General features: G+C 36.4%; 1 protein-coding gene across 1 annotated transcript in view; it reads left to right on the top strand.

Moving 5' to 3' along the window:
- Positions 1-27,048, top strand: part of LOC106003353 (ankyrin repeat domain-containing protein 26-like) — a 68,799-nt gene that overhangs the window by 35,127 nt on the left and 6,624 nt on the right. The window contains exons 13-15 of the mRNA XM_045085035.1: positions 13,375-13,527; positions 22,764-22,975; positions 26,664-26,709. Of these exons, the coding sequence (XP_044940970.1) occupies positions 13,375-13,527; positions 22,764-22,975; positions 26,664-26,709 (411 nt within the window). The remainder of the gene's footprint in view (positions 1-13,374; positions 13,528-22,763; positions 22,976-26,663; positions 26,710-27,048) is intronic.

Raw genomic sequence — 27,048 nt, 5'->3', positions numbered from 1 at the left:
GCCTGGTACCTTTTAGGTAATTAACAAATAAATGTTCTTATTATTCCCTTATGAAAGCTTATTATACTTTTTGGAGAGTTTCATACCTATATCTAAAACTTTTTACTATTATTTAAACATAATTTCATGAAAAGTTTTTCTTCCTACTTTGCCATTGCATTTAACCATTATCCTGTCAATAAAGTTTCCAAGCCTTTGTTTATACAAATGAAGCAGCAGTTACCACACTGTATTCTTTATACTCAACATGATCTACTCCAAGGTTTCTTATGTCAGGTGTCCTATTTTACATGGAAAAAGGTTCTGCTGTTTGGAACAGTTTAAATTTGTAGCAAATATACTTACTAAAGAATTTATTTAAATACATATTTTTAATATCCTTTTATTTTGGTGGGGAATGCAAAGGAGAGTTAGGTGTTTTGTTAGTTCCTGTGGAAATGTACATATAGGTCAGTGTTCTGTCCAAGAAAATATTTACTCTAGCTTTTGATGTTCAGTTTACAGCCAGTGGCCAAATGAAGATTAAAAATTATATTTAATTTAGAAAGCATATATGAGTTTTAAAAATGTTTTGGTTTTCAGTATATGCTTTTCTTATTTGTGAGTCTGATTACTATGAAAGTAGAAAGTTCAGATATTTTCTTAGAAAAGGATTAGGAAATCTTTATGCAACTCATTCTTGTTGTTCATTTTAACAGAGTAATTCTGAGAGTCTCCCAGAGACATACGTTCATCATTTATCTGGGCATGCAGATCAGAAAGGGGCAAGTACATTAAATCAGCAAGTAGAAGGTAAGACTTGTATTTTATTAAAAAGTCATTTGATAAAATATTGGTGTAAAATGGGAGCACTGACATATTTCAATATCCAAAGAAAATCACCTATTGAATTAGAGATAAAGAGAAAGATTGAAAAGGAGATAAGTTGAAGTGTTATCAGGTGTCAGTGTCAGTAACACATGAAATTGAGGGTGCCACAAAGGAGCTTACTTAGTGGTTCCATGTCAAGGTACTCTAAGACCAAAGGAACGCCAGGAAATAAGTGGAAAGGATAAAAAGACTGACGAGAAAGTCAAGAATACGGGGAGTAAATGAAGGACAATAAGCAGCTCTCAGAGTGGAAGGTGGTAAAGTAGTAAAGTAGAACAATTCTTTATTTTTTATTTTCTTTTTAAAATTTTTTATTTTTTTTTATTAACATATAATGTGTTCTTAGCTACAGGGGTACAGGTCTGTGAATCTCCAGGTTTACACACTGCACAGCATTGACCAAAGCACATACCCTCCCCAATGTCCATAACTCCACCAAAATAATTCTTTTAAATGAGGAGCAGACTATGTGAAATGCAGGAATAATATCAAGTGAGCTTCCAGTACCAAAACCTGTCAGAGTAGGATACCAAAATTTTCCTGCTCTTACTGCTTTCCTCATGGTTGGGAAGACATTCAGGACTGCCCTGGTTGATGATGCAGAGCTATGTTCTAGTCACCGATAAGTGTGCGTATCTTAATGGCATAAAAATGGTGGTACTTCATAAATAGTCTCATTGAGTGCAAAGTAAGAGTACTGGAAGGAAGAAGGGGAGGAGGGTCAGTTCGGGGGAAATCAAGGAAACTTTAGCCATGATAAAAAGTCCATTAGAAAGCTTACGACTTTTAAGACATTTCCAGTTTCGAAGAATTGATAGTGACACTCATAAGGCTTGCTTCTAGAAGGTGAAGTTAAGGTAAAGGAATGTGGTAGCAGACACAATATGGACTAGAATTTCTCCAACTTTAGTAATCAGAGACCTTGCTAAAAATGCAGATTGTGAGCAGCAGGTCTGGGATTCTGCATTCTGACCTCTCAGGTGATGCCAGTGTCTGTGGTCCCTGTGTCATGTGCTCTGTAGCAAGGGGTTTCTGTAGAGAAGTCTGGAAGGGCCAGTGGATAGTTCAAGACACCATGGGATCAAGGAAAAGCATTATTTTGTTTTTATTTGTGAGCATGTTTTTAGCTAGAGGGGAGCAAGGAGATGCAGAAAGAGAGGTTATAGATGTGAGATACTAGTGCTAAATAGAGGAAAGAAGTGGTGAAGATAAACCCTAGTAAAATGGGTGTAAAATCAGAACAATCAAGACCATAGATCCAGAAATAACTCTGTTTTAAAGATTTCTTTCTTTATTTTATGGAGAGAGAGAGAGAGAGAGAGAGACAGTGAGTGATTAGGGGGACGGGCAAAGGGAGAGGGAGAGAGAGAGATGCCTCAAACAGGTTCACTTCTGAGACTAGAGCCCGATGCGGGGCTCAATCCCAAGATGGTGCCATCATGACTTGAGCCAAAATCAACAGCTGGATGGCCAATTCACTGCTCCACCCAGGCGCCCCCAGAATTACTTTACTTAATGGCTTTAAAATGGTGGTACTTCCTAAGTAGTATCATTGAGTGCAAAGTAAGAGAATTGGAAGGAGAAAGAGAGCAGGGTCAGTTTGTGGGAATCAGGGAAGCTTAGAAAGTTAATGACTTTTAAGACATTTCCAGTTTTGAAGAATTGATAGTGACGAACATGAGGCTTTCTCTAGAAGTTGAAGTTAAGGTAACAGAATGTGGCAGTGACTCAGTATGGGCCAGAATTTCTCCAATTTTACTGAATCATCGGAGACCTTGTTAAAAATGCACATGGTGAGGGGCGTGTGTGTGGCTCAGTGGGTTAATACTCTGCCTTGGACTCAGGTCATAATCTTAGGATCCTGGGATTGAGCGCCACATCTGGCTCTCTGCTCCGCAGGGAGCCTGCTTTCACCTCTCTCTCTGCCTGCCTCTTTGACTACTTGAGATCTCTGTCTGTCAAATAAATAAATAAAATCTTTCAAAAAATAATGAACAGTATGACCACAGGTCTGGGATCCTGCATTCTGACCTGTCAGGTGATGCGAATGCCAGTGGTCCTTGGGTCATGTGCTCCATCACAAGGGTGTAGACTTCCACCTTCAGACACCTGGAAAGGCCCTGGATACTTCAAAGCACCACAGGATGAAGGAAATCATTATTTTCTTTTTATTTGTAAGCATGTTTTCAGCTTGAGAGGAGCAAGGGGATGTAGAAAGAGTTGTCATAAATGTAAAATATCAGTGCTAAGTAAGGAGGAGAGAAATGGTGGAAGTAATCCATAATAAAAGGGGTGTAAAAGCAGAAAAATCAATACCATAGTTCCAGCAGTAACTCTGTTGTAAGGATTTCTGTATTTATTCTATGGAGAGAGAATGAGAAAGGCAGAGAGTGATCGGGGGAGGGGCAATGGGAAGGGTAGGGATTCCTCAAGGAGACTGGCTTCCAAGCCTGGAGGCAGATGTGCGACTCTATCCAGGGACATTTAGATCATGATGGGAGCTGAAATCAAGAGCTGGATGTGCAATCTGAGGCTCGATTCACGTGTCCTCAGAAATTACTTTTTTTTCTTTTTTTCAGAAATTATTTTTGAGGAAGGGGACAGTGATGGGAAAAGGGAAAAAGAAAGGCACGTTAGCTGAGAAGTTTTGGAGTTGAGCAGGAAACTCCAGAGAATTCACTTAAGATGGTTTAAGGGTATTTGCACTAGAACAGATTTAATCACAGCAGCACCACAAAGAATACTGAAAGCAGATGGAGTGCTAGACATGGGGTAAATCATAGCCACATATTCATCCTCCTCAGGTCTATTGGACATCAAAGATACAGGTTATGTTGGTATTTATTATTCATTGCGATTCGGAAGCTATGGCTTTTTTTCTGTAAAGATATTTAATTTTTTGATAGGATAGCTGTTTCCAAAAAACCTTGAAAGACTGATATGATCTATCAAACCAAACTCCTTTTGGAAACTATAGAATTACAGGATTATTCCCTAAATGTTAAAATTTTTATTATCAGTAAGTGTGACACTAATTCTGAAATACCTATTTTTAAAATTTTAATAAATAGAATATTTTTTAAGAAAAGAATTAGGAGAAAATAATTTCTTTTAGGCTTTTTTTAGCATTCACTTGAGAGTGGGTGGCAGGATTATATTTAGATGTTTGTGCCCAGCTGGGAATACTAGGTAGAGGTCTAAAGATTGCTTATTGAAAACAAAGTTTCTTAGCCTTATTTTTAGAGCTTTAAATTTACAAGTATTGGTCAAATTATATTCAATGTTACTAGAAAAAGCATCTTCCCAAGCCAAATATTAAAATATTTCCTATATTCTCTACAGCTTTATTTAGAGTTGGCTTTCCCAGCAATAATGGGAATCACTGAGAATTTACTATACAGTACCATCTTCTCAACTATGTACGCATTGTCTATCTCCTTGTTTTATTATTTTTTTTTTTTTTTTTAGAGAGCAAGAAAGTGGGGAGGGAGGGAGGGAAGGCAGAAAGAGAGGGAGGGAGAGAACCCTAAGCAGCAGGCTTCATGCTTATCATGAGGTCTGATGCAGGGCTCGAGATCATGACCCTGAGATCATGACCTGAGCTGACATCCAGAGTCAGACACTTAACTCACTGAGCCACCCAGATGCCCCTTTATTATTATTGTTGTTGTTGTGTTGTTGTTGTTGTTATTTTTCATTATTTTATTGATTTGAAAGAGATTGAGAGAAAAAGTGGAAGGAGGGGCAGAGGGAGAAGCAGACTCCTCACTGACGTGGGAGCCCGATGCAGGACTCCATCCCAGGACCCAGTCATGACCTGAGCTGAAAGCAGCCGTTTAACTGACTGGAGCCACCCAGGTGCCCCCCTTCATTAATTTTGATGAATAGGTGGAATATTGGTTTTCAGGAATACTATATCATTTAAAAATAATATTCTCCTGATATTCTCCTATCGATTAACCATATCTAATTTGTGCTCTACTTAATGTACCAGTAAACTCAGGGCCTTTCATCAGTCATATGATCAGATTGGTACTAATAAATTGTACAGTATTTTTTTCACCCCTGTAGTTTTATGTTCTTTCTTTACTTGTAGAACTAACACTATATTTTCAAAAGATTTTCAATTATCTCCTAGAGTAGTGAATACAGACCATAAATTCAAACTTATTTACTTATACAAGTGACATGCTCCTGTTACATCCTCATGAGCTTTGTGGATCCAAGAAGCAGGACTTTTAAAACAAAGCACCTACAGGAAGATATGGAACAAAAATACTATAAAATAAATACATGCAACTTAAAACAGTTCATGTAGAATAATTCCCACTTGATGCCTTTTGTAAAGTAATGAGCAGAGTTGGTTGCTAGGGACCCAAGATTGTTTGTTTATTCATTTAATATAGATTTATTCTGTACTGGCTCTGATAATTTTATAGCCTCAATATTTCTAGAACGATTCTGTCAGTTCAGGTGTGCTTCATCTTTCTTTTGCATCAGTGCCTTCTTATTCATCTCCCATCATTTATTACAATGCCCCTCAAATTCATCCTTCCCCACAGCATTTAGAGTGATCTGTCGCAAATGCAAATATGACTGTGAACCATTGCTGAAAATATGTTTGTGTCCAGGTATCTTAAAATTACATATAAAGCTTTCCTAATAATTTTGAGTTCAGCTAAGCTCTCCAACCCTTTCTACTGTCTGCCCTTTTCTCTGGCATTCTGAACTGCTGGTGATGTCTTCCTCTTTGATTCCCATATTTTAGACAGGTATTTACCCTGTTGTGTGCATCTCTCCCTTGTCTTACTATGGGCTTGTATACTCCCCCCATTTCCCGCCCTTTAGCCCCTTTGAATCTGTCTGACCTCAGTGTTGCTGTCTCAGTTCAGGCATTATCTCTACAAAATCCATTCCTGACACCTTTTATCTACATGCTTCTTTAAACCTGGGTACCTAGCACTTACTGGGTACTCAGTAAATAATTACTGAGTAAAATAAAGAGTGTTTACACAGAGATGATTTATGAGATTATCCCACACAGGGACTCCTGGGGCCTCAATGGGTTGAGTGTCCAACTTTTGAGTTTGGCTCAGGTCAGGATTTCAGAGTTGTGAGATCAAGCCCCATGTGGGGCGCAGTGCTGGGCATGGATCCTGGTCAAAATTCTTGCTCCCTCTTCTCCTCCTTCCCCCTTAAAAAAAGAGAAAGAGAGAGAGAGAGAGATTGTCTCATACAGTCTAGTAACAAAAGGAATATATATACCTAAAGAAGTATCTTACAGTTCATGTGGTGAAGATGCACTAGAAAAATCTGTATAGTACTAATGTAGCCCCCAAAGAAATTGATCTGTCTATCTAATGAAGGGTAGCCTTAATCAAGGATGACTTTACATAGCAGTCTGTGTCCTATAAGATGTGAAGAAATTTGTCAAGTAGTAGAGGAAAACATTTTAGGAATCTATACATTCATCAGGGAAATACACCCCTAGGAAGGCTGTACACTGATACAGGCATAAAAAATACTAGTAATTTTGGAAACCATGAATAATGTTGTAGTTGAAACTTAGGGTGTTGTTTAAGAGATACTACAACAAGATAAAGAATAGTCTCTTGTGATTTTATATCTTTCTGCTGCATTTTTAAAAAATTTACTTATTTGACAGAGAGAGAGAGATCACAAGTAGACAGAGAGGCAGGCAGAGAGAGGAAGGGAAGCAGGCTCCCTGCTGAGCAGAGAGCCTGTTTTGGGGGCTTGATCCCAGAACCCTGGGATCATGACCTGAGCCAAAGGCAGAGGCTTAACCACTGAGCCACCCAGGTGCCCCTCATTCTGCTGCATTTTAAAAATTTGTTTCTGATTGTTTTGTTTCTTGATATTAGGTGGGCGAATTTGTGAATGATTCTTTGAGATGTTTGTATGCCTTTAACCTAGTGACATTTAGTATTTCCCAAATGGTTTGCTGAAATTTTTTTTTAATTAATTTTTTATTTTTTATAAACATATATTTTTATCCCCAGGGGTACAGGTCTGTTAATCACCAGGTTTATACACTTCACAGCACTCACAAAGCACATACCCTCCCCAATGTCCATAATCCCACCCCCCTTCTCCCATACCCCCTCTACCAGCAACCCTCAGTTTGTTTGGTGTGCTGAAATTTTTGATAATTAAAAGTATTTCTTAAATATTCAGCTAAAGATTAAGTTTAATTTAAACTCTTAATTGATAAGATGTTGTTTTCTATCTTTATGAAAGTTATAGTTTTTATCTAACCATTCTAATTTGTCCATTTTAATAAAATATATAGATTTTTCAGCAGAACTAGACTTAGAAATGACAACAACAAAAAAAGAGGAAGAAAGTTTTAATGAAAGTGAAAATAAACACCTGCAGGTATATACAAATTTAAATTTAAATTTCCAATTTTATATTGTTTTCCCTGCTTTAAGAATGTAACTTAGTTCAATTGAAATTATCTTCTGAACAGAATGTATTGAAGTTGATAGATTATAACCTAATATTTAGTTTTTGTAAAATTTTACAAGTTACCAAATTTAAAATATTGTTAGAATTTATAGTAGCTTATAGTTAAACTTTATCCTTGGAATTGGACCAAAAAAATTCCTGAATATTGTTTCCTTCTTCCATTTTTGTAAGTTTTTACATGGTAAAAAGGTAACATCAAATACTGAACCCTATGTTTAAGCAGTTGAAATTATGAGCAGTATAACAATGATGACTACTGACTTAGACTCATGTAGAAGGAGTGGTTCTTGGTGGTTCTTAATGTGCAGTTCTCAGTGGTTCAAAATGTGCAGTTCTGTATTGCCTGTCACTAATGCCAAGATTAAAGATTTATTTTGCCTTGTGATCTCTGTGTAGTTGACTTCAGAGAGTAGGGTCATAAAATCAACACAATTGCCCATTGTAGAATCACACCTTCCAGGATGGGACGTTTGTAGTTGGGTAATAAACAGGCACATTTTCAGTTATTTCATTTCGGTATAGGGAATCTGTAAATATTATTAACATTTTTTCTTATCTACTTTCAGTGGACGTTACAAGAGCTGGATACAGGCAGATAATTTATAGTGATGTATAATACTATCATAGTATATAATTTGAATTAAAATTTAGGAATTTGTTTTTCTTTTCTGATTGATGCTTATTGATTTTGGCTCCTAATATTAAGTTTGCCTATTCTCTAGTTATTAATCTTTAAAAAACATCCTCCAAGGCACTATTGGGGCTCACTGTTTAAGGTATGGTAAGATAAAAAATGTTTTTAAGTTTGTAACATTGAAAATCATGTAATTCATTTTTTGGTAGATGTAACATGTAATGAATTGTTTAGTTTAAAAAACTGACAAAGTTAAGTTTATGGATTTGTGTTTTTCTTCTGTTTCAGGCTAGGGCAAGTTATTTTGCGCTTCTTAGTTACAATCCAGTGATTTCTTTTTTTATTATGGTATGGTATTCACCATACAGTACATCATTAGTTTTTGATGTAGTATTCTGTGATTTGTTGTTTGTGTGTATAACACCCAGGGCCATGTAACATGCAACACATGCCCTACTTAATACCCATCATTGGGCTCACTCAACTCCCCCACCTCATTCCCCTTTAAAATCCTCAATTTGTATCCCAGAGTCCATAGTCTCTCATGGTTCATCTCCCCCTCTGATTTCCCCCCCTTCATTTTCCCCTTCCTTCTAATTCCTCCATGCTATTCCTTATGTTCCACAAATAAGTGAAACCATGTTATAATTGTCTCTGTTTGACTTATTTCACTCAGCATAATCTCCTTCAGTTCCATTACATTGATGCAGATGTTGATATTCACCATTTTTGATGGCTGAGGGATATTCCATTGTATATATGCATATTTCCATCACTATTATTTATAATATCACTTTGATTTAATGTATATTACTTAGGTATAAAATAGATAAAAAATTTAGTTTTATACTAATAGTAACTATGATATTTATAGCTAAAATCATTAATTTATCTTGGCTTCTCATATAAACCCTATGTATATTTTCTGAATGAAGGGATGGAGGGTAAATGGAGATAAATATGCATGTTGGCTATTTTTTAAAAAAAAAATACTTTATTTTTAGAGAGAGAGAGCATGAGTAGGGGAATGTGTAGAGGGGGAGGGAAAAGGAAGGATAAGAATCTCTAGCAGACTCTGAGTGCAGAGCCTGACTCAGGGTTGGATCTTAAAACCTTGAGATCATGACCCAACCTGAAACCAAGAGTAGGACACTTAAGCAACTGAGCTACCCAGGCACCCCAGTTTTGGATCTTTTATGTTAAAATATAGGCTAAATCACCTTGCGACTATGATGGAATTAGTTAAATGATTTGTAAAGAAAGTTTATTTCACATACTATATCTACCTGTATATCTATGACAAATTTAACTGTTATTTAAATTAAAATTTGAGTTATTCATGTAGGATAAAAATCATTGTATTTAAAAAGGCCATTTCTTTTTAACATTTTTTTTTAAGCTCTCTTAAGCTGTTGACTTTTTTTTTAACAGAGTCATCCAAAATCCTAATGAAAATATGTCTTTTGGTTGTGGAAGAACGGTATTATACTGAAAAACAACTTTGTCGAGAACAGGATGCCAGAATATTTTTCAGAGTCCATAGTCTCTCATGATTCACCTCCCCTTCCAATTTACTCCAACTCCCTTCTCCTCTCTAACACCCCTTGTCCTCCATGATATTTGTTATGCTCCACAAATAAGTGAAACCATATGATAGTTGACTCTCTCTGCTTGACATTTTTCACTCAGCATAATCTCTTTCAGTCCCGTCCATGTTGCTACAAAAGTTGGGTATTCATCCTTTCTGATGGAGGCATAATACTCCATAGTGTATATGGACCATATCTTCCTTATCCATTCATCCATTGAAGGGCATCTTGTTCTTTCCACAGTTTGGTGACCTTGTCCATTGCTGCTATAAACATTGGGGTTTAGATGGCCCTTCTTTTCACTACATACCCAGGAGTGCAATTGCAGGGTCATAGGGAAGTTCTATTTTTAGTTTCCTGAGGAATCTCCACACTGTTCTCCAAAGAGGCTGCACCAACTTGCATTCCCACCAACAGTGGAAGAGGGTTCCCCTTTCTCCACATCCTCTCCAACACATGTTGTTTCCTGTTTTGTTAATTTTGGCCATTCTAACTGGTGTAAGGTGATATCTCAATGTGGTTTTAATTTGAATCTCCCTGAGGGCTAATGATGATGAACATATTTTCATGTGTCTGATAGCCATTTGTATGTCTTCATTGGAGAAGTGTCTGTTCATATCTTCTGCCCATTTTTTGATATGTTTGCCTGTTTTGTGTGTGTTGAGTTTCAGGAGTTTTTTATAGATCCTGGATATCAACCTTTTTTTTTTTTTTTTTTTTTTTTTTAAGATTTTATTTTCCATTGGACAGACAGTAGTAGTAGAAACAAGTAGGCAGAGAGGCATGCAGAGAGAGAGGAAGGGAAGCAGGCTCCCCACTGAGCAGAGAGCCTGACATGGGGCTCCATCCCAGGATCCTGGGATCATGACCTGAGCCGAAGGCAGAGGCTTTAACCCACTGAGCCACCCAGGCGCCCCTGGATATCAACCTTTTGCCTGTATTGTCATTTGCAAATATCTTCTCCCATTCCGTGGGTTGCCTCTTTGTTTTTTTGACTGTATCCTTTGCTGTGCAGAAGATTTTGATTTTGATGAAGTCCCAAAAGTTTATTTTTGTTTTTGTTTCCTTTGCCTTTGGAGCCATATCTTGAAAGAAGTTGCTGTGGCTGATATCGAAGAGATTACTGCCTATGTTCTCCTCTAGGGTTCTGATGGATTCCTGTCTCACGTTGAGGTCTTTTATCCATTTTGAGTTTATCTTTGTGTACGGTGTAAGAGAATGGTCGAGTTTCATTCTTCTACTTATAGCTGTCCAGTTTTCCCAGCACCATTTATTGAAGAGACTGTCTTTTTTCCACTGAATTTTTTTTTTCCTGTTTTGTCGAAGATTAATTGACCATAGAGTTGGGGATCCATATCTGGGCTCTCTACTCTGTTCCACTGGTCTATGTGTCTGTTTTTATGCCAGTACCATGCTGTCTTGGTGATCACAGCTTTGTAATAAAGCTTGAAATCAGGTAACGTGATGCCCCCAGCTTTATTTTTCTTATTGTTATTGTTTATTTTTATATTTTGTTTTATATTTCCTTAGTGATTCAGGGTCTTTTCTGATTCCATACAAATTTTTGGATTATTTGCTCCAGCTCTTTGAAGAATACCGGTAGAATTTTGATCAGAATGACATTAAAAGTATAGATTGCTCTAGGCAGTATAGACATTTTAACAATGTTTATTCTTTCCATCCAAGAGCATGGAATGGTCTTCCATCTTTTTGTGTCTTCTTCAGTTTCTTTCATGAATGTTCTGTAGTTCCTCGAGTACAGATCCTTTACCTCTTTGGTTAGGTTTATTCCCAGGTTTCTTATGGTTCTTGGTGCTATAGTAAATGGAATCGATTCTCTAATTTCCCTTTCTGTATTTTCATTATTAGTGTATAAGAAAGCCACTGATTTCTGTACATTGACTTTGTATCCTGCCACGTTGCTTAATTGCTGTATGAGTTCTAGTAGTTTGGGGTGGAGTCTTTCGGGTTTTCCATATAAAGAATTATGTCATCTGCCAAGAGAGAGTTTGACTTCTTCATTGCGAATTTGGATACCTTTTATTTCTCTTTGTTGTCTGATTGCTGTTGCAACGACTTCTAATACCATGTTGAACAAGAGTGGTGAAAGTGGACATCCTTGTCTTGTTCCTGATCTCAACGGGAAGGCTGCAAGCTTTTTCCCATTGAGGATGATATTTGCTGTGGGTCTTTCATAGATAAATTTGATGAAGTTCAGGAATGTTCCCTCTATCCCTATACTTTGAAGCATTTTAATCAGGAACGGATGCTGGATTTTGTCAGATGCTTTTTCTGCATCAATTGAGAGGACCATGTGATTCTTCTCTCTTCTCATATTAATTTGTTGTATCACATTGATTGATTTGCAAGATGGAATTCTAAAGAATCACCTTTGCAAACAAAAGGAGATAGAAGTGGTAACAAAAGGAGTTCTGGGATATTTTCTTTAGTTATTTTGAAGTACACTTGTGTATGTATTTGTACACATATATTTTATTTTCTGAAATTATTGTTTTATTTATGTGTGTGTGTACATATATGTGTGTGTATGTGTGTGTGTATATATATATCTATACTTCATGTGTGTGTATATATATATATATATATATATGTATATATATATATATATGTCTTTGTATATATATATTTTCTCCATGTATATATGTATATATATTTTAAAAGCCAACACTGCAAGCATAGAGGATTTTTAAAGCATACATATTTTGAAATTGAGATTCAATTAAGTGAATTAACTTGACAGTTAGCTCCAGATTTCCCAAGTGAACTGAATAAAAAGTACAGTATCTCAGTACTTTTTATATATATATATAAGTATATATTTATAAGTATAAATATATGTTTATACATATATACTTTTATATATTTATACATTTATGCAAACTACACATAGTAGCTTTATATACATTTTAGGTTGGCATAATTTTATTCTTATTTATATAAATTTGAATTTTTAGTCTGAAATCATGTATCCTTATGACCTTTTAATCCTTTGCAGGCCCTTCCTTTTCATTAAATCATAATTTGGGCCAATTGTGATGAGCTTTAGCAAAACTATATTTGATTTAATCTTCCCACTGCTATTTATAATTTTGTAAGCAATTTTACAAATAATTTGCTCATTTTAAATCTCAGTTGCTATCATTTGGGCCTAAGTTTATCCAACACAAAGAGAGTTGTATCTCTGTAATTTATTAATTGGGCATTGGATCTCCATTTTCAGATTAATGAGGGGTGGCAGGATTCTTGTGTAGCAGGAATGGAGGTCAGGGAGAGAGGTGAAAGCCAGGTCATCTAGGGTCTTGAAGGCCCTTAGAATGACCTCACTTACATTCTGAGATAGTTATCTATTAAAAGGATTTGAGCAGAGGATTGAACATGTGGGGAATTCTGACATTAATTGAAGCCTCTAATAAAAAAGAAGGAAAACATTTCATACTGTAGAATTTACCAATGCTAGTCCCACCTATATACCCATTTCTTTTTGAGACTTCAGTCGATTGGGAAGCTTTGGGAAAATTCACCCACAAGGAAAGGATAGTGGGGCTGAATTAATTAACTAAGTAACATAATACTGACTAGGCAGAGAACATCTTTTTTTTTGTGTCTTTAGCCAAATTCATTAAACAGCCATAATGTGTACATGTTAGGAAAAGGAGATGAATTGATGTTTGTAGTGAAATTTTCCAAGTACATAGGTTCAAGTTATATATTGTTAACATAATTTAATAGTAAGATGATTTTATAAATCCAGTAACAGAAATGTCTCATTAGGTTGCTGTGAGACAACTTCAAGAAGAACTGGCCAATACCCTAAAGAAACTATCTATGTCAGAGGCTTCACTGGAGGTGACATCACGTTGTCGTATGAATTTAGAAGATGAGGTAAAAGACTTAAAGGAAAAACTGACTCAGAGTAGGAGTCAGGTATGTATGAAATGTCACATGTCAAGTTCATCTGTAGGTGGTTAAATAATATGAAGTGTTTTAGGATACTTATTTCCATGGATCACTTCTTCCCTTTTTCATTATAATTAATTTAGTATAATTTTAGTATCTTTACAATGTACTTATTTCTTAAACTTTGACTTTCATTCTGTTATTTGTTTTATATATTTTTTTCTTATAATAGTTACCCTTAGGAAAGTTGAAACTTATACATCATTCTTCACAGAAATTGGGACTTTTTTCCTACTAAATAATTTTTTTTAAAAGACTTACTTATTTATTTGTGGTGGGGGTGGTTGGAGAGGCAGAGGGAGATGGGGAGAATTTCAAGCAGACCCCTGCCCAGCAGAGAGCCCCATGCTGGCTTGATTCCATGACCCATAAGATCATGACCTGAGCTAAAATCCTGAGTTGGATGCTTAACAAGCTGAGCCACCCAGGTGTGCTAAATAATGTTTTTTAATGATCTCTCTGTTACCATCATGAGCTAAGCCATGTAAAAGCAGAAGATAATGTTGAATAGAATGTTTAAGAAAATTGTCTTATTTCTCATCTTCACTTTTTTGAATGGATACAGAATCTGTACTGATTTCAGGATAACTTGTACAGAAAAGTGATTTCACAAACCAGTTGAACTTCGGCATTTTCTTCATTTTCTATTCCTTTTCAATTAATAAATGCACAGAAATATTTAGTTCATGTATACTATATACACCCAAAAGAGAGAATTAAGAAAATTATCTAGGCCTTCCCATTGGATTTTTTTAAAGCTGTATTGAGATGGAATGCACATTCCATACAATTCACCCATTTAATATTTGTAGTTCACTGTTTGGGCATATTGATAGAGTTGTGCAACCATTACTGCCATCAAGTAGAACATTTTAATTACCCTGAAAAGAAACTCTTAATCCTTGCCCCCAGGCTCAAGCAACCACAAGTCTACTTTCTGCCTCTATAGAGTTGCCCATTCTTAATATTTCATATATGGGGAATCACACAATGCGTGGTCCTTTGTGACTAGCTTCCCTCGCTTAATGATTTTGGGGTTCATCTGTGTCATAGCATATACCAGTGCTTCATTCCTTATTATCAAACAATACTCCATTGTGGGCTAAAACCATTGTTCATTTATCATTTGATGCACCTTTGGGTTGTTTCCACTTTTTAGCCATTAATAATGCTGCTGTGAACGTTCATTTAGTTATTGTCTGGACATATCTTTTTATTTCCCTGGCATCACATTTTATCCTCTCAGTTAATTGTGTTGATTTCACCATCTCTCAGTCTTTTTTTTTTTTTTTTTATTGACATTCACAGAAACCACTCTCTAGGAACAAAGGAACCAGCTGGTACCATTTCCCTCCAGTGCCCCTCAGCACAAGCACAGAGCCATCTGCGGGATGCAGTACAGCTCTGACACTGGCCGCTTAATCTGCTTACACCAAGCACCATCCCCTCGCACTCCAGTGGAACTGCCCTGCTCAATCATTCTTGCCTCAGTTCCACCACAGCAGGCCTTTCCCCCAGAAAATCAGCACAAGCCCCTGCCCACACCTCATCTGACCAGATTCAGGAAGGCCTGAGTTCCAGTGGAGGTTGTGACAGGTCTCATTTCACAAGCACACAAGGGCACACCTAGTTAAAGGTTGCTACATTCAGGCCAGGTACCAAACACTGTCCACAGCAGTGAGGGAGTGCTTCTGCAGATGTCTGGCCTGAAGGATAGAGCAGCCAGAACTCAACAGCAGAGTGCATGCTGCACACACTAGACATACCCCCCTAAACACGAGACCCTGGGTGCTACATCACGTCTTTTCTCATAAGTCCATTACTTTTGGGAGAAGACGACATAAATGGCTTTTCTAACACAGAGAAGCTAGCAGAGACTTAGATAAAATAAGAAAACAGAGGATTTTATCTCAAATGAGAGAACAGGATAAAGCCACGGGTCCAGAGATTGAAGTGAGACAGATGTAAACATCATGGCTGATGGAGGATTTAAAGCAGTGACCATAGGGACACTCACTGGACTTGAGAAAAGAACTACAACATCAGTGAGACCCTTACAACAGATAAAAGAGTTAAAAAAGAATCAGAGTTGAAGAGTGGAATAAATGAGTTAAGAAACACACCTAATGCAATGAACAGTAGGCTGGAAAAAACAGAGGAACAAATTAACAACTAAGAAGTCAAAGTAATGGAAAACAATGAAGCCAAAGAAGGGAGAGAAAGAATTATGCAAAATGAGACCAGACCTAGGGAACTCAGTGACTCCATCGAATGTAATAACATTCATGTTATAGGAGTCCCAGTAGAAGAAGACAGAAAAAATGTGTAAGAAAACTTGTTTCTAGAAATATAGCTGAAAATGTCCCTAATCTAGGGAAGGCAACAGACATCAAGATCCAGGAGACACAGAAAAAAAAAAAACTATCAAATCAACAATAGTAGGCTAACACCAAGACCTATTGTAATTCAATTTGCAAAATATACTGATAAAGGAAACATCTTAAAAGCAGGAGAGCAAGTCAGTAACTTTCAGGGGAAACCCCTTAAGGCTAGCAGGAACTTTTTTCAGCAGAAACTTGGCAAGCCAGAAGGGAGTGGTATTATCTATTCAACGTGGTGAATGAGAAAACTCTGTAGCCAAGAATACTCTATCCAGCAAGCCTATTACTCAGAATAGGAGAGAGAGAGTTTCCCAGATAAAAAAAACTAAAGGAGTTCGGACTACTAAACTAGCCCCACAAGAAATATTAAAGGGGACTCTTTGAGTGGAAAGAAGAGACCAAATGTGACAGTATAAAGGCAGGAAACACAAAAGTAGCAAAAATGAACAATTTATATAAAAAAAATAAGGTAAGGAACTCAGGAAAAAAGGATATACAATATAATACTTTACCTAAAGCATGGGGAGAAGAGAAAAGAATGGGCTCAAACTTAAAGACCAGCAGCTTAATATAGACTTCTATATGCAGAAGAGGTTATACACAAATTATATATCAAAACCCACTAATAGTGGTGCCTGTGTGGCTTAGTTGGTTAAACATCTGACTTGATTTCAGCTCAGGTCATAATCTCAGGGTTGTGAGATTGAGCCCTGCACTGTACTCTATTCCGGCCATGGAGTCTGCTTAAGATTCTCTTTCCCTCTCCCCACTCCACTCATGCCCTCTCTAAAAAGAAAACAAAACCACTGATAAACACTCAAAGAGGAGAAAGAAATCAAATATATCACTAAAGAAAACCAGTAAAATATCAAAGACACAAAAAATGATCAGAGAAAATCTCTAGAAACAACCACAAAGCAAGTAGTAAAAGGACAAATACATGTCTATCAATAATTACTTTGGATATAAATGTGGTAAGTGCTCCAATCAAAATACATAGGATGTCAGAGTGGATTAAAAAGAAGAAGAAGAAGAAGAAGAAGACCCATGTATAAGCCACTTGCAAGAGTTTTATTTTTGTCATAGGGACACCTGCAGATTGGAAGTCAGGGGATGGAAAAAACATGTATCCTGCAAATGGATATAAAAAGAAAGCCAGTATAGTAATACTTACATTGGACAAAACATAGTCTAAAAGAAAGACTGCAGTAAGAGACAAGAGCACTATATCATAATGAAGAGGACAATCTGACAGGAAGAAGAACTATCTATTGTAAATATTTATGCACCCAACATGGGATCACCCAAGTATATAAAACAATTAATGACTAACATAAAAGAACTAATTGATAATAATACAGTAATACTAGGGTCCTTTAATTTTATTATATATGTTTTAAATGAAATTCATTTCTTTTATTCCCAATTGCAAAAGTATCCATGAAGACAATGTACAATTTAGATATTTTAGGAAGGAATAGAAATAATCAATAGTTGGGTACTTTAACTCACCACTTACATCAAAAGACAGGTCAGAAAGTCAACAAAGAAACAGTGGCTTTATATGATGCACTGGACTAGATGGACTAAGGAGATATATTCAAAATATTCCATTCTTAAACAACAGAATACACATTCTGGAACATTCTGTACAATAGATCACATATTAGGCAAAAAAACAAGTCTCTTTTTTTAATTTAATTTTTTTCAGTGTTCCCAAATTCATTGTTTATGCACCACACCCAGTGCTCCATGCAATATGTGCCCTCCATAATACCCACAAAACCTGTCTTAATAAATACAAGAATATTGAAGTCATACCATGCACCTTTTCTGATCACAATACTATTAAATTAGAAGTCAGCCACAGGAAACAGTCTGAAAGACCACAAATACATGTTGGTTAAGTAACATTCTACTAAACAATGAATGGACCAATGAGGAAATAAGAGAATAAATTTTTTAAAATACATGGAAGCAAATGAAAATGAAAACACAATTGCCCAAACTTTTGAGATACAGTAAATATGGTTCTAAGAGGGAAGTATATAGCAATGCAGGCCTACCTCAAGAAATAAGAAAAATCTACAACAACCTAACCATCACCTAAAGAATATAGAAAAAGAACAACAAATGAAGCCTAAGGCAGCAGAAGGAAGGAGATAATAAAAATTAGAGCAGGAGTAGTAGTAGTAGGTAGCTCAGTTGGTTAAGCAGCAGACTCTTGATTTCAGCTCAGGTCATGATCTCAGAGTCCTGGGATTGAGCCCTGCTTCTGTCTCTGTGCTCAGCGGGGAGTCAGCTGGAGGATTCTCTACTCCCTCTCCATTTGACCCTCTCCCCACCTTCTCTCTCTCTCAAATAAATTTTTAAAAAAATTAGAGCAGAAGTAAACACTATAGAAAATTTTAAAAGACAAAAATAGGAGAGACCAATGAAACCAGGAGCTGGTTCTTTGAAAAAATTAATAAAACCGATAAGGGTTTAGCCAGAGTTATCAGAAAGAAGAGAAAAAGGACCCCAATAAAATCACAGAAGAGAGAGTAGAAATAACAATCAACACCACAGAAATGCAGACAATTATAAAAGAATATTATGAATGACTGTATGCCAACAATTTGGACGATGTAGAATAATGGATATATTCCTAGAAACATATAAATTACCAGAACTGAAACAAGAATAGAAAATTTGAAGAGACTGAAAACCAGCAAAGAAATGGAATCATTAATCCAAAAACTATGAACAAACACAAGTCCAGGACCAGAGGCAAATTCTACAGAGCATTTTAAAGGAAGAGTTAGTCCTATTCTCAAACTATTCCAAAAAACAAAACAGGAAGGAAAAACTCCAAATTCACTCTATGAGGCCATTATTACCTTGATACCAAAAGTAGACAAAGACACCACAAAAAGAACTCTAAGCCAGTATCTTTGGTGAACATGGTTGCAAAAATCCTCAACAAAATACTCCAAACTGAATCCAACAATATATTAAAAAAATCATCACCATGATCAAATGGGTTTTATTCCTAGGATATGGGGGTGTTTTAATATCTGCAAATCAATCATTGTGATACACCAAATTAATAAAAGGAGAAGAATCATCTGATCATTTCAAAAGATGTAGTTAAAGCATTTGAGGGGCACCTGGGTGGCTCAGTGGGTTAAATCCTCTGCCTTTGGCTCAGATCATGATTCTGGCGTCCTGGGATCTAGCCCCGCATCAAGCTCCCTGATAATTGGGGGAGCTTCCCCCCCCCACTCTCTGCCTGACTCTCTGTATACTTGTGATCTCTGTCTGTCAAATAAATAAATAAAATCTTTTAAAAAAAGCATTTGACAAAGTGCAACATCCATTCATGATAAAAGAGTAAAAAATCCATTCATGATAAAAAACTTCAAAAAGTAGGTTTAGAAGGAATATACTTCAACATAATAAAGGTCATATATAAAAAATGCACAGGTAATAACACCCTAAATGGGAAAAAACAGAACAGAGTTTTCCATGAATACGACTGGATTTCATGCCATTAGAAAATCCATTCTCCCGGGTCTTTTGAGATAAGCTTTCACCTCAGGTTTCCTGTGCAGCTCTCATTTGACAATGCCTTTCAAATTTTCACACTCTTAAGATCCTTAAAGAAATTTGAGGCACACCTTAAGTCCTTCTCAGGGCATATAAAGGGTTTATAGTTTTGGCTTCATCCATAGGCCATGTCTTCCTGGATTTGCTTTTAACCCAGAAGCCATTTCTTTATTTTAGCATTATTTGACAATACAGCATGTGGAGAGGCTGTAAATGAGGAACAGATAGGTGAACCCAGTAAGTCCTGGTTCCTTCATATTGAATCGTCTTTCTTTAGCGTATCTCTCCTACCAGATTTACTGGTACGAGTTCCTTTTCCCTCTAGTGTCATTTTCTTCACTTGTCTAGAAACCTTTGCTGTAAGCCTCTCAAGGCCATCAGGTTTCCACTCACAGTCTCTTGGAAGCCCTTTTGGTTTTCATTCTTACTCTTCTCTACTTCTCACTCTTACTCTTCTTTCAGGCTCCACCCACCTCCTGGTTCAAAGAAGGTTTAGTTTCAGTTTTTTGGTTTTCTTTTTTAATGGCAGCACCCCATTTTAATATCAGTATCTGTGCCAGTTATTTATTGCTGTATAATAAATAATCTCAAAACCTAGTGGCTCAAAACAGCATTCATCTTGTTCTCAAATCTTTGGACAAGGCTGAGTCAGGCCAACTCATTTCTTCTTCATTTGGCATCACCTGGGATGACTGGAAGCTGGGAACTAGAATCATCTAAAACCTTGTTCATGCACATGTTTGGCTGTTGAGGCTGGCTTTTGGCTAGGATGTTAGCTAGGGCAGTCTCAGCTGGAATATTTGCATGAAGACTTAACTAAGTACCCTGGGCTTTCCCACAACAGCTGGATTCTAAGGGTGAGGTTTCCTAGAAGAAGAAAGTCAGATGGAAGCTATATCACATTTTCTAACCTCGCCTTAAAAATCACACCGCAGCTCTGCCATATTCTGTTCACTAGGAACCAGTTACTAAGGCCAACACATATGAAGTGGAGGGGTTGTCATGGGAGAAGTGTCAGTTTATAAAACCACCACATACACTTGTCTTTCCAGTCCTATCCTAAAGAAAGGAGTTCTTCCCAACTCAGCATCACTGAAACCCCAGCAAGTTTTTTTGTTGTTTTCATTGCTTAGTATATTCTCTTATTTTGTGGGAAGTAACAAAGGATTGTAACACTGTCGAGTTAAAGAATTTTTTTTATCCAAAAATATATGGATAATCTCACTAAATTTTTCCCCACTATTTTTTTTTTTTTTTTTTTACTGAGAGATGTGATTTTTTAACCTTGTGAATCATTTCTCTTCAGAATGCAATTGAAATTAGCATAAAACAGTTGTAATTCAGAAAAAGGCTGATGGCAATAGAATCAGTATTTATAGATTCATTAATTAGAGTCTTATTTTCAATGTCTTATTTTGGTAAGCATTTATTGGCTCAGACCTACATAAGTCAATATGGGATTCCTAAAATGTCTTTAAAAATTATGGAGTACATGGGCACCTGGGTGGCTCAGTTAAGTGCCTTTTGCTTGGGTCGTAATCCTGGGATGCTGGGATTGAGCCCCATGCTGGGCTTCCTGATCAGTGGGGAGTCTGCTTCTCCCTCTCCCTGCTCTTGTGCTCTTGCTGTCTTGCTCTCTCTCCCTCTCAAATAAATAAAATCTTTAAAAAAATTATGGAGTGTTAAGATGAGGGAAAGGTTAAGGGACTTTCTAGTAAGATGTGACTTACAGTTATTTTATGGAGGAAAAATCTGAAACAATCAGAAAAGTAAAAGTATAAATATTAAATACAAATGTGTTGCAAAGAGGATGACAGCAGAGATCGATTTTAGCAACTCCTAGTGGTTTGAATTTTGTTCTTCATTTCTTAGTTATTTGAGGTTCTGCATTCCAAGACTGTACTACAATATAGATAACATTTTGTTGAAAATGAACTTATTTTAAAATCTGAGCACCTGCCCGGAGCAGTCAGTAACGTATGTGCCTCTTGATCTTGGGGGTGTGAGTCAAGCCCCATGTTTGGTGCAGAGATTTAAAATCTTTGAAAAAAATTTGGGGTCTTAGTTTTGCATTAGACTCTTTTCACTCTGCTTCCAACTATATTATTTTATTCATGCAGGTTGATGATCTAACAGCAAAACTGGAAACTATGTCTTCAAGAAACCAGGTTCTTATTCAGGAGTTATCATCTATGAAAGAAATACCGACGAAATGTGAAATTCTAAAGAAGAATAAAAAGAAGTTGGGGAACAACAGGAAGTAAACCTCAGAAGTTGTGTAGAAGTCAACGTGGTAGGATATAGTAAAATAGAACAATATAAATGGGATTTTGAAGAAAGGACAAGATTGAATGTAGAAAAAAAATTAAAAGAAGTCGATCTATTTTTAGAGGTTAATTTATTTGTCTATAAAATGCTTTAATTCATTTTACTCCAAATTACATTTTGGTTATATGCAGTGTAGAGTTTTCCTCTACTTCCTTTATAACAATTTGGTAAATTTCTGAAAGCATTTGTTCCTTCCCTTTAAAAATTTCAGTTTTCATTATTATTCACACTAAATTGATCTTTCAGAATGATTCACAGTAGAAAGTCATTTTATTTTTTAAGACCAGTTAGTATAAAACAAGGCTATTGAGAGGAAAAGAAAAAACTGTGCTTTAAAAATTTTGACTATGGGGTCCATGGGTGGCTCAGTCAGTTGCTTGTTTGGGCTCCATTCTGGGCATTCCTACATAAAAGAAATGGTACCGTACTTGGATTATTCCTTTTTTCATATTAAATATCTTATTTATTTATTTGGAAAGCCCAAGTGGGGGATGGACAGGTAGAGAGAAAATTCCAGGCATATTTCATGCTGAGTAGGACACAGGGCTTTCTCCAAGGACCCTGAGATCACTATCTGAGCAGAAACCAAGAGTCAAGCACTCAGATGACTGAGTCAGCCAGGCACCCCAGGTACCTCGATTATTCTGAAGTTGTATTGTTCACTTTTTAAAAATTTAAATGATTTTATTATTCTTTGAATTATCAGATTGCATGAGTTGTAATGTAAGAATGAAAATTATTCACATTTAATTCAGTTTCACATTAATGATAAATATTTTACATTTCAGATTTTTTTTCCACTTTAAAAATTGCTCTCGGAATCATTGACACAAAACTAAAAGAAAGAAATATACTGTAATTACCAGGTTGTAACAATTTTAAAACTATGCTTTTAATTTGCCTTAGACGCAAGTAGCATTTCAAGAAAGCATAGCACAGTTAAGAGAAAATAATAATGCTTCAGTAAGAAGTCAAATGGAACTCAGAATTAAAGAGCTGGAATTTGAATTATCCAAAATGAAAAATTCTCAAGACGTTACTAAAGCAGAATTGGACAGATACAAGCACTTCTACCTAGAAGTAACACATCGAATGTCATTGACAAATGAACTGAACAAGTAAGTTAAAAACAATCATAGAAAAAGTAGAGTTAGCTTATTAATTTTCCTCTAAACCATAATTTTTTGGAGCCACGTTCATGAGATCAGTAGTAAGTGAAAGCCAACTAGATAGTATAATTTTGAAAAATTATGTTTGTAAATGAACTTATTGTCAAAATGCTAGTCCAAGTCAGTTTGCATTTCTCTTTTTTTTTTGTTGTTTTAAATGATTTTATTTTTTTCCCTTGAATATTTTCAGTTAATCTGATCTCCTAATCTTTAAACTAATTGTCTGAAGGTTTATAATTTAGACAGCATATTATTATAAAATTGTCAGAATTACCCTAAATAGAAAAGAGTTTATTAATATTTATTTATTAATGTTAGTTTATTTTTGGAAGAGTACATCTTTAACCCAAAAGGTCAAGATGGAAATGGTAGATTCCACCTCCAGTACCCTGGTATCTGTGCTATATCCTAATTGCTTCTGGAGCTGTTTCAATTCTTTCTGATCATGTCTCTGCCATCTACTTGTCCTCTAGCAATTGTTCGTCTAAATTTTTCCTCAGTGCCAAATGCTCAATCTCTCTGAGGTAATGTGTGAAATATACAAGAGTGGTGAAACCCAACGCTTGAAAATGTCTTTGAGGGATTTTTAAAATTTTTATTTTCGTTTAAAGATTTTACATATTTATTTGGCAGAGAGAGAGAGAGAAAGTGAGCATAAGAAGAGGGGAGCAGCAGGCAGAGGGTGAGGGAGAAGCAGGCTTCCCTCTAGCAAGGAGCCCAGTGTTGGTCTCAATTCCAGGACTGTGGGGTCCTGACCTGAGCTGAAGGCAGATGGTTAACCGACTGAGCCACCCAGACCCCAGGCTGGTTTATTTTTGCAGCTCTAAACTGGTTTACTAAATATAAGTATGTATCATGGCATCGCCAAGAATCTTTTAAGTACAACCATTCCAGAAGGCAGCAGGTATAACCTGTCAGGCCATGGACATGACTGATAGCCATTTCTCTCGCTCCTTAAATTGAATTACTTGTTAGTTAGGAACCCTAGAAATATATGTACTTCTTTAGAACAGTTTTAAACCTATAATTATACATAGTAGGTCTGCTCTGTCACATTTACATGTCAAAACTCTATTTAATGGCACATTCTGTTTACTGTTATGGAAACCTTAAAAATGCAAGTAATTTAGGACTGATTTGGGGAGAAATGAAATACTAAGCATTGTGTTTCATTATCTGAACAGGATTAGTGAGAGGCTGGCAGAGACCAGTACCAATCTTCTTTTTTTTTTTTTTAAAAATTTATTTCTTTTCAGCATAACAGTATTCATTATTTTTTCACCACACCCAGTGCTCCATGCAATCCATGCCCTCTATAATACTCAACACCTCGTACCCCAACCTCCCACCCCCCCACACTTGAAACCCCTCAGATTATTTTTCAGAGTCGATAGTCTCTCATGATTCACCTCCGCTTCCAATTTCTCCCAACTCCCTTCTCCTAACGCACCATATCCTCCATGCTATTTGTTATGCTCCACAAATAAGTGAAACCATATGATGATTGACTCTCTCTGCTTGACTTATTTCACTCAGCATAATCTCTTCCAGTCCTGTCCATGTTGCTACAAAAGTTGGGTATTCATCCTTTCTGATGGAGGCATAATACTTCATAGTGTATATGGACCACATCTTCCTTATCCATTCATCCGTTGAAGGGCATCTTGGTTCTTTCCATAGTTTGGTGACTGTGGCCATTGCTGCTATAAACATTGGGGTACAGATGGCCCTTCTTTTCACTACATAGGGAAGTTCTATTTTTAATTTCTTGAGGAATCTCCACACTCTTCTCCAAAGAGGCTGCACCAACCTGCATTCCCACCAACAGTTTAGGAGGGTTCCCCTTTCTCCACATCCCCTCCAACAAATGTTGTTTCCTGTCTTGTTAATTGTGGCCATTCTAACTGGTGTAAGGTGGTATCCCAATGTGGTTTTAATTTGAATCTCCCTGATGGCTAGTGATGATGAACATATTTTCAAGTGTCTGATATCCATTTGTATGTCTTCATTGGAGAAGGGTCTGTTCATATCTTCTGCCCATTTCTTTATATGATTGTCTCTTGTGTGTGTTGAGTTTCAGGAGTTTTTTATAGATCCTGGATATCAAACTTCTGTCTGTACTGTCTCGAATCACTAAGGAAATGTTTAAAAACAAAAATAGAACTGGGGGCATCGTGTTACCTGATTTCAAGCTTTATTACAAAGCTGTGGTCACAAAGACAGCATGGTACTGGCATAAAAACAGGTGCACAGACCAGTGGAACAGAGTAGAGAGCCCAGATATGGACCCTCAACTCTATGGTTAATTAATCTTCGACAAAACAGGAAAAAATATCCAGTGGAAAAAAGACAGTCTCTTCCATAAATGGTGCTGGGAAAACTGGACAGCTATATGTAGAAGAATGAAACTCAACCATTCTCCTACACCGTACACAAAGATAAACTCAAAATGGATAAAAGACCTCAACGTGAGACGGGAATCCATCAGAATCCTAGAGAAGAACATAGGCAGTAACCTCTTCGATATCAGCCACAGCAACTTCTTTCAAGATATGTCTCCAAAGGCAAAGGAAACAAAAGTGAAGATGAACTTTTGGGACTTCATCAAGATCAAAAGCTTCTGCACAGCAAAGGAAACAGTCAACAAAACAAAGAGGCAACCCACGGAATGGGAGAACATATTTGCAAATGACAGTACAGACAAAAGGTTGATATCCAGGATCTATAATGAACTCCTCAAACTCAACACACACAAAACAGGCAATCATATCAAAAAATGGGTAGAAGATATGAACAGAGACTTCTTCAATGAAGACATACAAATGGCTATATCCCTTTCTGATAGGCAGTTTATGTTCCCCACCCCACCGACAGTTTATCTTCTCATATATCACCTTGGATTCACTTCTCATTGCCAGACCTCTTACCGTGCAGAACGTGGTCACTTTTCTATTTGTAGAATTATAACAGTTCTTTTCTTAGATCTCAGGTTGAGTTCACAGGTGTTCAGAATGATTTGAAAACTCTAGCTGAATTACAGGGATGGGACAAAACTATCATCCCCTATGCCTCTGCGATATTCCTCTTCTTCCAGCAATTTTGTATATTTAATAGACCAATATTAATTGTACATTTTATCAGATTTATCTAAATAGCGTTACTTGTATTTCTTCTGTTACCTAAGATTAAAATAAGTAGGGGCTTTTTTATTTATGTGATTATCTTTCTTTCTTTCTATCTTAGTGGTTTTTTTATATTAAAATTTTTTTATTAATTTCTTTTCAGTGTAACAGAATTCATTGTTTATTCACCACACCCAGTGCTCCATGCAATTCATGTCCTCCATAATACCCACCACCTGGCTCCCCCAACCTCCCACCCCCAGCCCCTTCAAAACTGTCAGATTGTTTTTCAGAGTCCATAGTCTCTCATGATTCATCTCCCCTTCCAATTTCCCTCAACTCCCTTTTCCTCTTGAGTGTCAATTATCATATGGTTTCACTTATTTGTGGAGCATAACAACATGGAGGACATAATAGTGTTATTTTAAGTTCACATTTCATAAGCTATATATAATTCCTACAGTAATGACACTTTTTTAACTTGAACATTATAAATAATATTTGACTAATTTCAGGCGCAGCAGGAGTTGGAAGAAAATAAAACTAGAGCAGCAAAAGAAGGTATGTTGCCAAATTTCTGAATTAAGGTGGTCATTGATTTCTGAAATAAACTATGAAAACTAAATGGCATTGCTTTCCATTGTTTGGATAATGGTACTATGTTAAAATTTTTAATATATATCTAATAAAAATGTAAAACATAAACATAATGAGATATATACTTATTCCACATTTAGTCATTGTGTTTTAGACTTTAAAAAAAATCTCCAAATGCCTATTTATCTGTTATTTCAAGCTGTAATCTTCCTTTACTTCTGCCTCTGGAACTGTCAACCTAAATATGTGGGCTTTCTCAAATCCTTGTTTCTGCTAATGATATAAACACCCCCCCCCCAAAAA

This window comes from Mustela putorius, unplaced genomic scaffold (assembly GCF_011764305.1).
Source record: "Mustela putorius furo isolate JIRA1106 unplaced genomic scaffold, ASM1176430v1.1 tig00000827_pilon_pilon_pilon, whole genome shotgun sequence".
NCBI lineage: Eukaryota > Metazoa > Chordata > Mammalia > Carnivora > Mustelidae > Mustela > Mustela putorius.
The sequence above is the reverse complement of the archived record's forward strand: the minus strand, read 5'-3'. Positions and strand labels throughout refer to the sequence as shown.